Raw genomic sequence first — 12687 nt, 5'->3', positions numbered from 1 at the left:
TACAACGCCTATACCCTGTGTTCCACAGAAATGCATCTATCGCTCTATTTCTTCCGCCCTCTCTATCCATCTGAAAATTTTAAGATGACACTGAATAGATCCAACTAATTCATCATAAAACTGAGTATTTCTGAGATGAGATGTTCAGTTTTTTAGAATCATAAAGAATAGCTGAAATTCACGTGGCTCTTCATTTTTGTTTCAGACCTCATCATGTATTCTGGTTTTTTTTAGGTATACGTTAAGGTCAGTGTACTTTCAGAAATGAGTGTTAATAGCATTCTTCTGTTATAGAGATGGTAAAATTGAGATTAAGAAACAAAAAGTGATTTACTGGAGATCATAAAGTCAGTAACAGATACTGAAATAAAACAATTAAACAGGGAAAGCGTTTGGGGCTTTTTTTGGTTTCCTTTTTTAAACGTACTGTGAGCTGGCATGTCTGGGAAAAAGGTGCTTAAGAATCCTTAACTTTTGGGCATTTTTAAGAACCTCATTTTGAGAGGTCCAAAACTGCACTGGCATTTGTTTTCAAAACTGGGAACAGCAGGTAGAAAAATATTGAGGTCCTTATGTTTAACTTCTGAAGAAAAAAAATTTGAACACAGTGGAAGCAAGTCTATTCCTAGCATGTCTCTTATACCCAGCTGCGTTATTCCAGGTGTTTGATCTGTGTATTGGACTGAAAGGCAGATATTCAAGTTACAACGTTAGAAAGTTGTGAAACTAAACTATGACCAATTTTATGGGCATTGTTTCCATAGTAACTGAGTACTGGTGAGTACATTTTATGAAGTCAAGTATCGACAAATTATTTACCTAAGGGTATTGCATTATAGCTGTTCTAACTGTAAACCAGTATGTTTTATTTAATCTTTATTGAATTTTTTTTTTGCGTATCACTGAGATAATGAATTGATAGGAGTAGATTACCAGTATGTGGCAGCAAAAAAGTACAGCAATTGCAAAAATGGATGTATATGAAAAAATGTTTAATTCATAAAAATGTACCAGGTTTGTATATAAAGGCATCTTTTAGGTATTAAATTCTCCCACTGTACATGCACAATAATTTATACAACAGTGTATATTTTACAAGGTACTTACAGGGTTCAGACTCTCAAAAGCTTACATCTTAGCATTTTTTAATCTTACAGAGACTTATACCTGTGCTTAATTTCATGTAGCAAAGTAACCCAAAGACTTCAACGGCATAGATTCCAGTATTTGAGAGATGTCACAGGAAAACTTTGTGGAACATAAAAAGTAAGAAATAGAGGACTAAAAAGGATGAAAGGTTCAATTTTAAAATACATTTTAAATTTATTAAATCTAAAGTTTTGACTACATTGAAAAAGAAGGAAAAATGGGAACAAATGGTAGGACTGAGAAGTACCTTTGATCTGTCAGCTGGTTAGCAGGAAACAGGCTTCAAATAAAAGGAGCTCTTTAAATAAGGCCTGTCCTTGAAATGTGTACGTAAGAAACTTAGATTTGTTAGAGAGAAACAGCTGATAGTGATTTCTTCTGGGTTTATATTGTGAACTTTTTTTGCCTTGGTTTTATGCAGGTAAGTAAGCTAAATCAAAACCTTTTGGAACAAATCCCTGTACAAACGTAAGTGCTTTAAACGGCTACAATACAAATGTATTGTAGATGTTCTCATACTTCATGTTTGGGAACTAATGGTGTAGTAATAGCATGGAATATGGTAATGTAGAGGTGGGTACCATACTCCATTTGTTGGTTTGGTTTTTATTTCTTTTTTAAACCATCCTGCAATCATATTTATTAATACAAAACGGTGAAATACAATCTCTGATCCTGCTAAACTTTGTATGAAGAGTACTCTGGATCAGAAACCATAGATGGCGTTTATCTGGTTTTGGTGCTTCCTTAGTCGTCTTGTCTGGCAAGAGGTTTTTCCAAACCACTGTTAAAGAAACCTGGAAACTCTGTTTTGCATATGATTGCCCAAGTAATTGGGTTTTTTTTGCCAGACCTCTATGACATTTGTGTTGATGGCAGTCTTGGTAGCCATTTTAAAATAAATAAGTGTTTGAAAATAGAGTTCCTAAATATCATTATAACAGGAGGCAAATAGAGCCATTACGAATTATTGCTATGGCTTTAAAGGAGTAACGGGTCCCTGAATTTTTGTCACTGGCATTGTAACATCAAAGTATTTCCAGGGTGTCTTTCTCATTAGACAGGCTAAGCCTCAGTTAAATCCAGTGATCCCTGAGTACTTAATGAAGGCAACTGCTTAGTATTACAGGATCAGCATAACGCTACTAAATGCTTGCAGTGAAGTGTGATGTCATTTTCCACCTGCTGAACGTTCTGAAATGTGTAGTTCCTTTCCTGGACAATTGCCGAGGGAACTGGCTTTATTTTATGTGTGCATATATAAGGTCAGGAAACGTGCTCAGAGAAACGTTATAGGAGTGATACTGTGTGAGAAGAAAGAGTGTTGGTGCTTGTATTGCAAAGGTGAAAATAATTGTATAAAACAATAGACTTGTAAATTTTCTGTCAGCTGAGTATAAATTGTCACTATCGTGTTCATGTGCTCACAGGGAACTGAAATATGGGGACAGTGAGAAATGCTGTTTTCTAGTTACTTTCTGAGAAGAATTATATAATTAATTATGTTGTGCTAAAATAGTATGAGTTACATGAACTGAGAGTTTCAGATGATTATCTAATTTTTGAGGCATTTTGAATTTAATTTTTTCAGTTATTTGTATATACAGTGTACCTTCTAAGGCATGTTGTCTTCAAGTATACAATGTACAGAAGTGACACAAATAGCACTAAATGGCTATACTAAATTGTTATACCATTTGATGAAATGTCTCACTGTAGGTTCTTTGAACACTATGTATTTTCAGACTTATTTTGGGTGTTCCTTTGCATTAGAATTTTGGTTTGCCTGTAAAATTAATTACTGACCTAATGATGTAAATAGAATTTTTTTTATATATAAGAAAGTGTTTTACTTGTCCTTCATTAAAAGTCAAAGGTCTTCTATCTTACAGGGTTAATACTTTGAGGACAGCCTGAATTTACTTGAGATTTTTCCTTTTCTGTATCTTGTATCAGTGCAACATTATTATAAAATCTTTTCACTGCAGGATCTTTGAAGTTATACAGCTGTCTAAGTAACAGCTGGCAGGTGTTGGAGTGATCCTTAACTTTCAGGGGAGAGGAAAAAACTGGCATAAACAATACATCCTGCTATTCATGCAAATAGTTTGTTTGTTAGGTTAAAAAAAAAATTACAACGATCCAGAACGTCTGCATTTTATTAAATCCATTTGAAATAAACAGTTTCTGTACCTGATCAGGTAGCTATAGGTCTGTTTCCTCAACACGTCTCTCCTGCATAGTACAATTAAACATTGGAGTGCCTTTCAAAAAAATTTCCTAATGCAACTTAACAGAAAACAAAAAATGAACACTCATATGGTATGTTAGAGTAGAACCAGCAAAGTATTTTGCAAATGTTGGCTCGGCTCCAAAGCCAGTGTGAGGAGAGCATGATGTGACAGGGGGGAACTCTGCTGCGCAGCCTGGTCCCATGGGCCTGACCCGACTCCTTGACCACCATCCAAGAAGGCAGGGGGTTTGGAGCTGGCACAGCTTTAGGTGTGCCTCAGGATGAGTTCTGAATTGCCGGTTGCCTATTTGGATACAAATGACTGTTTGGGGGCAGGAGGGGAGAGGAAGAAAGCAAGGCGGGGTGTGTGTGGGGGGGGAAGGCAAATCCGTTGTCTCAGTTGTTAGTAAGCGCTTTTATCAAATAGTTAGATAAACCCTTGTTACTGTAGGTACACTTTCTTTTTACTGTTAGTTGTATCCATCTGGCTGCACCACAAGTAAATTTTGGCCCCGTTAAAAGGGAATGGAAGTTGACTTATGTCTGGACACCAACTATATGAAAAGTGTGTGGAAGGTGAACTTTAAAAGAAGAAAAATACATATTTTGTGTAAGTATATACATAAACATGTATCAAAGAACATTTTTTTGTGAACAGACTTGTAGAAGCTGCATAGGAAAAAATTAAGGCAGTGGAAATAATTAAGAAAGTTAACTTTTGAATGAACCTTAAGTTTTGCCACATACTTGGATTATGTAGGAATTCCAGTCGTTGACTTTGAATCAGTGTTTGTTGCATTGATTTAAATGCAGTGGACAAAAATTTTAAACTATGAATAATTTAGTTTCTGTTGCCATCAGAGGATTAAAGTGTCTGTGCTGGATTCTGTGGACAAGTCGGTACACAATAATGAAAGGAAGTTAAATAATAAATAAAATATAAGTTGCACTTTAGCTACAAAATTCTTGTCTTTATGATGAGAATAGGATCTTCAGGCTATATTACAACTAGACCAGAAGTAGCATTTTTCCTCAATAAGAAAATTGCCTGTTTATTTCTGTCAGTTGTTATCATTCAACCGTAGGCTTTAGAGTGTTTTATTTTTCATTAAGAAAATAGAATATAAGAATAAATTTGGGGAGATTAAAGAAAACTGCCCCTGAGTACTGACTTCTCTCTTTGACCAATGGGATATGCTAACAAAGGGCCCCAAATTAGAGGTTGCTTTAATTGCAGAGCTGCAGATAACATTGATCATAATTACTTTTTTTTCAGAACTAGTATAGTTTAATTTAAAAGAAGACTTAATTCCAGAGATATATTTAAATACTTCCGCATCTTGTTTGCAAGTTAGATGCTTCCAGTTCAAGATTGTCTGTCAAATATTAATGTGTTCTAATGGAAAATGTTCACTCTAGAGACAATCTTGCTTTTAAGGGCTTTTTTTAAATGTTGAGCTTTTTAAATCGTGCTCAAACTAAAGTTATAAGAAACAAGTGGGGTTTTTTTAACTGAAACTGTGAGCTAAATTACATAAGTTGAGGCTGTAAAGTGTTCTAATTTCTGGGTGTATGTTAAGATAGTATGATTGTGCAACCACTTAATCATACCAAAGATTATAATTTTTTTAAGCTCCCTGCTGTTGCATCTTTAACTTACAACTATGTTCGCGTTGTGCTTCAGATCAGCTTCCTGTCCGATACTAACTGCTGCCTGCTGAATACATTATACGTTAAGGTCTGTGGAAATCCCTGCTGTGATTTAAGATACTTAACTAACAAAATCACTGTCCCTAGACAAGTGTGCTGTGTCCAGCGATACAGTGGTACGTGAGGGACTCTACCTCAAATTAAGCAAGCGGCCAATATATTGTGAAGAACATTCAGAATTGCAGCGATGCTTTGACTTACTCTGTCAAAATGTCCAAGCACCTTTCGGTAGGGGATCATGAAATGGATAAACACGGCAAGTGTTTCAGTTCACCCCCTCAACTGAAGCACTGTTATTAAGTGATTGATACATTGGCGACATTCCAGTTATATGTACAGGCAGACAGTCTACGGGCTGCAATGCACATCTATTTCAATGAGGTTTATTGCTGATTTGTAACACTTGTTGTATTGACTCAGTCTAGCCATTTGTCTTAAAACAGTTACTTTTGTTTAATCAGTTGTGTTGGGCACTTCCTTCATAGGAGCATAATTAAAATGGAATCTAAGACTGCATTCTATAAAACTGCTATATTAAAAGAATGGCATTTCAGATTAATAATATTTTTATTGCATTGCTATTGCATTGCCCATCAAATCTGTAATATAACAGTAGTGCAAGTATATTTGAAGTATTCAAAAAAAACAAAACAAAACAAAAAAAACCCACAAACATGAAACCAAAACACTACAGTCCTTTGACACAACAGAACAAGTTATAATGGCATAGTAGTCCCCATCCACTCATTTAACATGGCTTTATCTGTTTCTAGAGGATTTTTAATATTAAATGAGGTGAACTGTTACTTAGAGTGACCTGGAGTATCATACTGATACTTAGTTTTTATAAATCTGCTCAAAAGTTTATTTAAATCTGTAGATGAGGTTTTGTGCTCTCTTTTACTTGCAGTGCAGGGAGTAGGAAATTTACTGTAGACAGCTGCTGAAGGAGTCTTGAGCTGTTGATGAAATTGAAGTACCTTATATTACTGAAACAACCTTAGGGGGTCCTGCCCAAGTAATGGGGTCCTCTTTGGTACTATCCTATAACCCGCCTTTGGTCCAAGAAGCGGTACAGTGTGCTCAGCTCGGCCGTCCACATGTCTAGTGCAGAAGGGCTTGTTCTGGGCTCCTCGGTGACGCACCTTTTCACCAGTCTTCCACAGGATCAGTTTGAAAAACGATTCCTCTCCTACCACTTGCCAGCTGACATTGCTGCATACAGCTTGTTTTGATCCATGTGCTACCATTCCAGTCCTTTATACCTTGTAGAAGCAATCAGAGATGATTCCCCTCATGATTTTAGCTCAAAATGGTAGGTACAGAGCTGGGAAGAAGAGTATGTTACTACTCCTTGTAAATCTCAAAAGCAATTGATGTTTAGCTAATGCTGTCCCAGATGTTTACCAAAAAAAAAAATATGTGGAGGGGGTAAAGGTGGAAATCGTGTATTTTTGTGGCCTTGTAACTTAATTCTTCTAAGTAGCAATTCATTATTCGTAAAGATGGGCTGTCCTACATTCACGACTTCATTTTTCCACGTCTGGAATTGACTCGTAGTAGTCTTGCAAGTGTGAGTTTTGAATGGAAGTTTGACAGACTTCCAAATTAATTTCCATTATCTGTGACTCACACGATGGTGGTATTCCCTGCTTTTGAATTAAAGACTTAAACTTTTATAAGCTGCTCTGCTTTCAGAGCCATTTATCACACACACAAAAAGAGCACTGGATGGCTAACCACCAGTCCTTGCCAAATCCCAGCAACACACTTTGATGTAGAGTTTCCATTAATATTATTCAGTTGTCTGAATATCGGCAATACCCTGGAAGACTTTTAGTATAAAGTATTTTTCTGTTCAGGTAGGGTTGTGTTTAATGCTTTATTGTAGTAGTTGACAGGTAATGATCAATGTCACTTCTCTGAGTGTCTCCTGCACAGTTATGTTTCTTCATATTTTTTAGCATTGTTTCTCCTAAATCAGTCCTTGTTACCAATGTGACATGACTTTATGTCATAGCAATGGAGCAAATATGTTTTAGTGTAGTGCTGACGGCACGTCGCTGGAATGGCTGATTGATCTCTCAGAACCGTTAATGTTAAATCACCCGAACTGATGTTAGAGGCTTGTAAGCACTTTCACTCTTTGTTAAGTGTACATAGTGCGTGTTCCCAGACCTTCAGCTGAAACACTTGTGGGATGAGAGGACCAGACTTGCTCATAGCCGTGGTCCAATTTGAAGCTGTCCAAAACCAGCAAAAAATGCATTGGACTTCCTTGCAGGCAGGGACCCTTAACAAGAGTCTATTGATGGCACCTTGACCAGAGGCTCGTTGGCACCCTCCCTGTAGCACACATGCAGTAGTCTGTGTGGTTTTGTTGGGGAAGGGGAAAAAACAAGTGCTGCCTATAGTTGCTGCCAGCTCTTGCTTCGTTTCCACGTTCTGAAATGAGTGTTCAAGAAACTTTTGTGATCATTAGTGCAACTCTGTCATTCTGATAGAAGAATAGTTACCAGTCATCCTGGTTATGATGATCTTAAAAAATTAAGTCTTAAGTGCCTAAAACAAAAAGTGGAAAGAAACTGAGAGAATTAAAAAGAAATACTTCTGTGTTGTGATGATCATGTTAACAGTCTTATTCCCGGTGCTGAAATGCCTATAACTGGCAAAAATGTTTATATCCTATTTTTCAAAGCTTTCTATGGAAGGACAGGCAGTACTTGCCTGTTCTGTCATTCTGCTTTATAAAGAACTGAAATAATTGTGTTCAGATCCATGGCTTCTGCCACTATCAGTGGCTTTTATTTTTTTAAGCTTCTGCCATTAGAAAAAGTTAGGAAGAGTGGCAATACTTATCTTTTTCTAGGAGGAGCTTATTATTCTTTTCAGAATAAGCATATGGCTTTTTTTTCATGAGTATACAAGTGCTTTGCATGATAGTGAGTAAATTTATGTGCACTCAAATTCTCAACACTTCATGTAATTTTAAGTGACCGATTTTGGGGAACGGAAAGGAACCCAGCTCTTAGGTGGTTGTGTTCTTAGCCCCGTTTTCAGGCATCTCTATTTCAGAGAGCTCTAACTGGCTGATACCACAGTGGTGGCATTGAAAATTTAACATTTTTCAAAGGGGATCACAGAATTCAACTTAAACAAGAAGTCCAGAAAGGTTTCTTTGAGGTCCAGTATCCAAGGGGAGGATGCTACTGTACAATTACTTTGTTTTCCTTTTTTTTTTTTTTTTTAGAAGGGATATTCATACCTTTAGATAGGAAGTGCTGATTAGAGCTTTTAACTACATAAAAATATTACTCCACCATCATCTTTTCTGAATGGATTCAGCTGTCTTGGTTAAGGTATGCATAGATCTAAAAATTCCTTGCACATGCTGCCATATCAAGTAATGAAATTTACTCCATATGATGTGACTGACTTGTAAAAATATTTTAATTTTGGCTAAACTCCTAAATATGCTTGTCAATTGTTTTTGTAAGGTGACTAATTCATAGAAAACTTGGGTCTTGAGTTGAAGCACTGAAACTATGTAAACATTTTGTGGTAGCCAGATGTCATTTAATAGCTTGATAATAACAGCTTGGTCTTAACATGAATTTCACTTTTTTTTTTTCTTGAACATGTAACATATGTGGAATAGCCAGCAAATATGAATTTTATCAATCAGATATAGTTTGACATTTTTAACACTTTTTAAACTTTACAAAAGACCTGTTTACCATATGGTGTAAGTGGGTGTGCAGGAAACGACACTGTTTCATGAAGTCTGATATATACTGTACTACTTTTCCATGAACTGAGCATGAATGTTTCCTTTTAACGGGTGTGCTGAAGGCAAGCCTTTGAAGCACAGGCGTATAATTTTGGAGAGTAACGTTTATGTTTGGGTGCTTCTGTAGCTGATAGTTATAAAATCTCTTCATCCTTTGGCTTTTCTTATTTTTATTTGACTTTATTCACAAAAGTTTGTTCCACACTGATGTTGCAACATGTGAAAGAAGTAACGGAAAAGCAAAATTTACATTTTTCTTGTTGCAGTAGCCAGTTGTTACTATTGTAGTCCCAAGTATCCTATTTCCTGTTTATATTCTGCATCTTTTGAAGGTGCTGCAGAGTTTTGAGGCAATTCCTTGATCCTTGAACTGAAATCCTGTATATCATGAAATTGAATTGTCATGATAGTTTCTTCAGAGATAAAGTCACTGCAGCTTTCAGTGACTTGAAGATATTGATTCCAAATACTGTTCTGGCTTATTTGCATACAATTATGGTTTAACTCAGTTAGCATTTCGTGCAACGATGAGAGCACAGCCCATAATGGCCTGTTGTGCAGTACCTCAAACATTCATTGGACCTGCGTTACTTAGAGCATGGAATTTACCACTCAGTGCAAACTAGCAAATTGTGCGTACTGCTTTTGCAGACAAAAGCTGCTGCTTCTGTTCCAACGGCCACTTGAAAGTAGAAAAATACTGGACAATAGTTGCTTTTCAAATAAACGAGTTAAAGCATCATTTAAATGCCAAAATGACAGTTTTCCAAGATTAAAGTGTTTGTGTATATATTCATAAATGTTTAACACGTCCCATCTAGCTGCAATTTTTAACTAATTGCTAGGAATTTACACAGGCCTCTCTGAAATTACTTTTTTATTTAGTCTCCTGCTTATCAGATAATTAGGAGCCTAATTAGTTTTTAAACAAAGTTCAGATAAGGGAAAAAAAAATTGATCCACAGCTAAAACATAATGTTTTCATGAACTTTGAATGAGTTTTCATAAAACTATGTAATATCACAGACTGCAGTTCCAAAAAAAAAAAAAAAAAATTAAAAAAAAAATAGACTGCTTAGCACGTGAGCTTCATGGCGTAAAGATTTCAGTTTTAGAATATTACTTAAAACTGCACAAGTTTTCTGCTCTTTTTGAAAAATAATGTCTTTATTAACATCCTCTTAAGGCCAACGCAGAAGGAAGAATTTCAGCTAAAAATGCATGTGAATCTCCAACATTGTGAAGAGTGTTTTGCAATGTTACAGCCGCCTGGCACCAGCACTCAGGAAGTCATGACTGTTTGTGCCACCAGCCACTTTTCATATATAATCTACTTAATCCTGAGAAGGGCGAATTGAAGACTAGTAATAATGCATCTCCAGGTCTTTCTGCCACTATCCTTGTCTCCAGACTAACGCTCTGAAACGGTCACTCTGATCTTCTATCAGCACTTCCTCTGCTCCCCTGCTGATAAAGCGTCGTAATGCAAAAACCAACCGCCAGATTGTCAGCCCCGGGCAGAGGCACTCTGTTTTACAGGTTTAAATAGTAACCACTATACTTCTCACCAGTAAAGAAACAACTCAGTCCTGTCTGTCACGACATACGTTACAAAACCTAGTGGCCTCAGTCAAAAAATCACAAATCCAACTGTGAATACCTCTCTCTGGCAGGAGGGTTTATATAGCAGAGTTTGTGCATAAGTCTGTTCCTTTCCACACCATGTCCTTACTTTGAGCATCTCTTAAAGTCCTGCTCACCAAGTGTCAGTGCTTGACAGCTGAAATATTTAGCTACATGTACATACTGAAATGGAATCCTGGATGGGCCTGTGAGCAGCCTGGTCTAGTGGGAGGTGTCCCTGCCCAGGGCAGGGGGGTTGGAACAAGATGATCTTTAAGGTCCCTTCTAACTGGAACCATTCTATGATTCTAAGAAATGGAAAGTAATTTAACTCATTAAAAGTCTATTTATCTAAATCAAATATCCATTTATCATCTACATCAAATTTATTTTGTAAATTTCTTTTTTTTTTTTTTTTTTTTAAGGGACTCTATTTACTCTGTCTTGGAAGATGCTTTGTATTCTATCACTATTTTTGCTTAATTTAAAAGAAAGTTCTTTTATATGCAGCTTTCTTTAAGTGGAGATGGTCTTAAGACCAATGACTGCAGGGGGATCGCCCTCAGTTGTTACTCGCTTAAAGGCTCTCTGAGCTGTGAGATTTTAGGAAGCTGTAGACTACCTTGAGTTGATTTTCTTACTAAAAGTATATAATTTCCTTATTAAAAGTATATCATTTCACAAACATATTCTGAAATAACTTTCCTATGTGGTGTCAATAGCACTATTTATCTAAATACCGTATTTGAGATGAGTAACTGTTGCCAGGATACGAGTTCTTGTTAAGTGATCTTGTCAGTAATGTTTGGTGTTGAAGTTACTTAACATTCAGTATAAGCTTTAATACTTGATTTTGTTCATTAAAGATTTTTTTAAAAAATATTTGTGCTTAGGAAGTAGATTCAGATATTACTATATTGCAAAAAATATATTGCTGTATTATTATATTGCGGTATTTTGCAATAGAATTATGAGAAAACAAAAAACTTTAGGATAAAAACAGATTCAGAGAAAATTAAAGCACAAATGAAAACCAACAGCTCAACATTTCACTTATCTCCCTACAGATACTATGTATGTAGATGGTGTGCGTGGTGATAGCTCCTTCCAAACGGAGGAATGTGTTTTAGCAGCACTATGTGTGTTTGGGTTTGGATCCTTTGAAGATGATGCCTTCTGTTGCTGTTATTATTGATTCTGGAACTCAGTGCAATATACAGTAATGCATGCCTTGCAATTTCCATGATTTCAGAGGACACTCTCTTTGGGGATGTGCACTAATGCCCTATTTATTTCCATTGTCTGTTCTCATGCAAATACTTTATTCTCTTGGTTGGCAACTACTTTCAGCTTCCATTAATTGTAATTCTTAAAATTGGTGGAAACTAGATGAACTCCATCTAGTCACTTCAGAAAATCAGGACGAAATGAAAGATCTGTAAAATGTTGCTAAACAGCAAATTTTGAAAAGCCAGGTACTGTTTGAATTTTAAAACTAAACTTCATGAGCTGAATTCAGAACTATAATTTCCTCCTCCCTCGCCCCGCTTTTGATTCTCTTATTTTTCTGAAGTACTCTGACTGCAGGCACTTTGAGACTTTAAGCACTTAATTTTGCTACCAAAACAGAAAACAGTTTCACTTTAGCAAATCTTAGTGTATAGTATCAGCTTTAAAACTGAAGTTTAGTATCCCATATTAAAAGTTTTCAAGATTAAATTAGCTTTGTTCTTGTGTTGTCTGGCCTTCTTAAAGCCTATTTGTTAAACAGTTCACTGTGTAAGAAGTATAATTTGAACTGCTTTAACGTATAGACTGTCAAAACTAAGGAATCACCTTGCTCTGATTACTCACATTGTGCCTCAGTTTGAGAATTTAATTGGTGTCACATGTGTCCATGTGCGTCAAGTAAAATTAATAATAAAATTAATAAAAATGCCTCTATGAGAGGCTTCTACGTGTTTGAAGAATTCTCAGCTTAAAGCAAAACGCATTTGCTGTTTTGACCTACTGTGGGTTTTATGGCACACAGAACTGGGGGGAGAGTCATCCAAGTGACCCTCTTGAATGTCTTTATGAAGTTTGGCAGCATGTGACTTGCCAGAAGCACTGTTAATAATTTGTAGTTAAAATATTCTTCTTGGTTACGTTAAGATAGAATTTTATAGCTCTCATGGTTTAC

General features: G+C 36.1%; 1 protein-coding gene across 4 annotated transcripts in view; it reads left to right on the top strand.

Moving 5' to 3' along the window:
• RPAP2 (RNA polymerase II associated protein 2) overlaps positions 1–12687 on the top strand; it is a 41781-nt gene that overhangs the window by 27744 nt on the left and 1350 nt on the right. The window contains exon 12 of one of the 4 annotated variants that reach the window (XM_054212419.1): positions 3857–3992. The exons of 2 other annotated variants lie outside the window; for them this stretch is intronic. In XM_054212419.1, coding sequence (XP_054068394.1) covers positions 3857–3944 — 88 coding nt within the window. In that variant the 3' untranslated portion in view covers positions 3945–3992. Of the gene's footprint in view, positions 1–3856; positions 3993–8342; positions 8431–12687 lie in introns of those variants that run through there. One more of the 4 variants, XM_054212421.1, reaches the window with a different exon arrangement.

This window comes from Rissa tridactyla, chromosome 8 (genome assembly GCF_028500815.1).
Source record: "Rissa tridactyla isolate bRisTri1 chromosome 8, bRisTri1.patW.cur.20221130, whole genome shotgun sequence".
Taxonomy (NCBI): Eukaryota; Metazoa; Chordata; class Aves; order Charadriiformes; family Laridae; genus Rissa; species Rissa tridactyla.
This window is presented reverse-complemented; position numbering and strand designations above follow the sequence as displayed.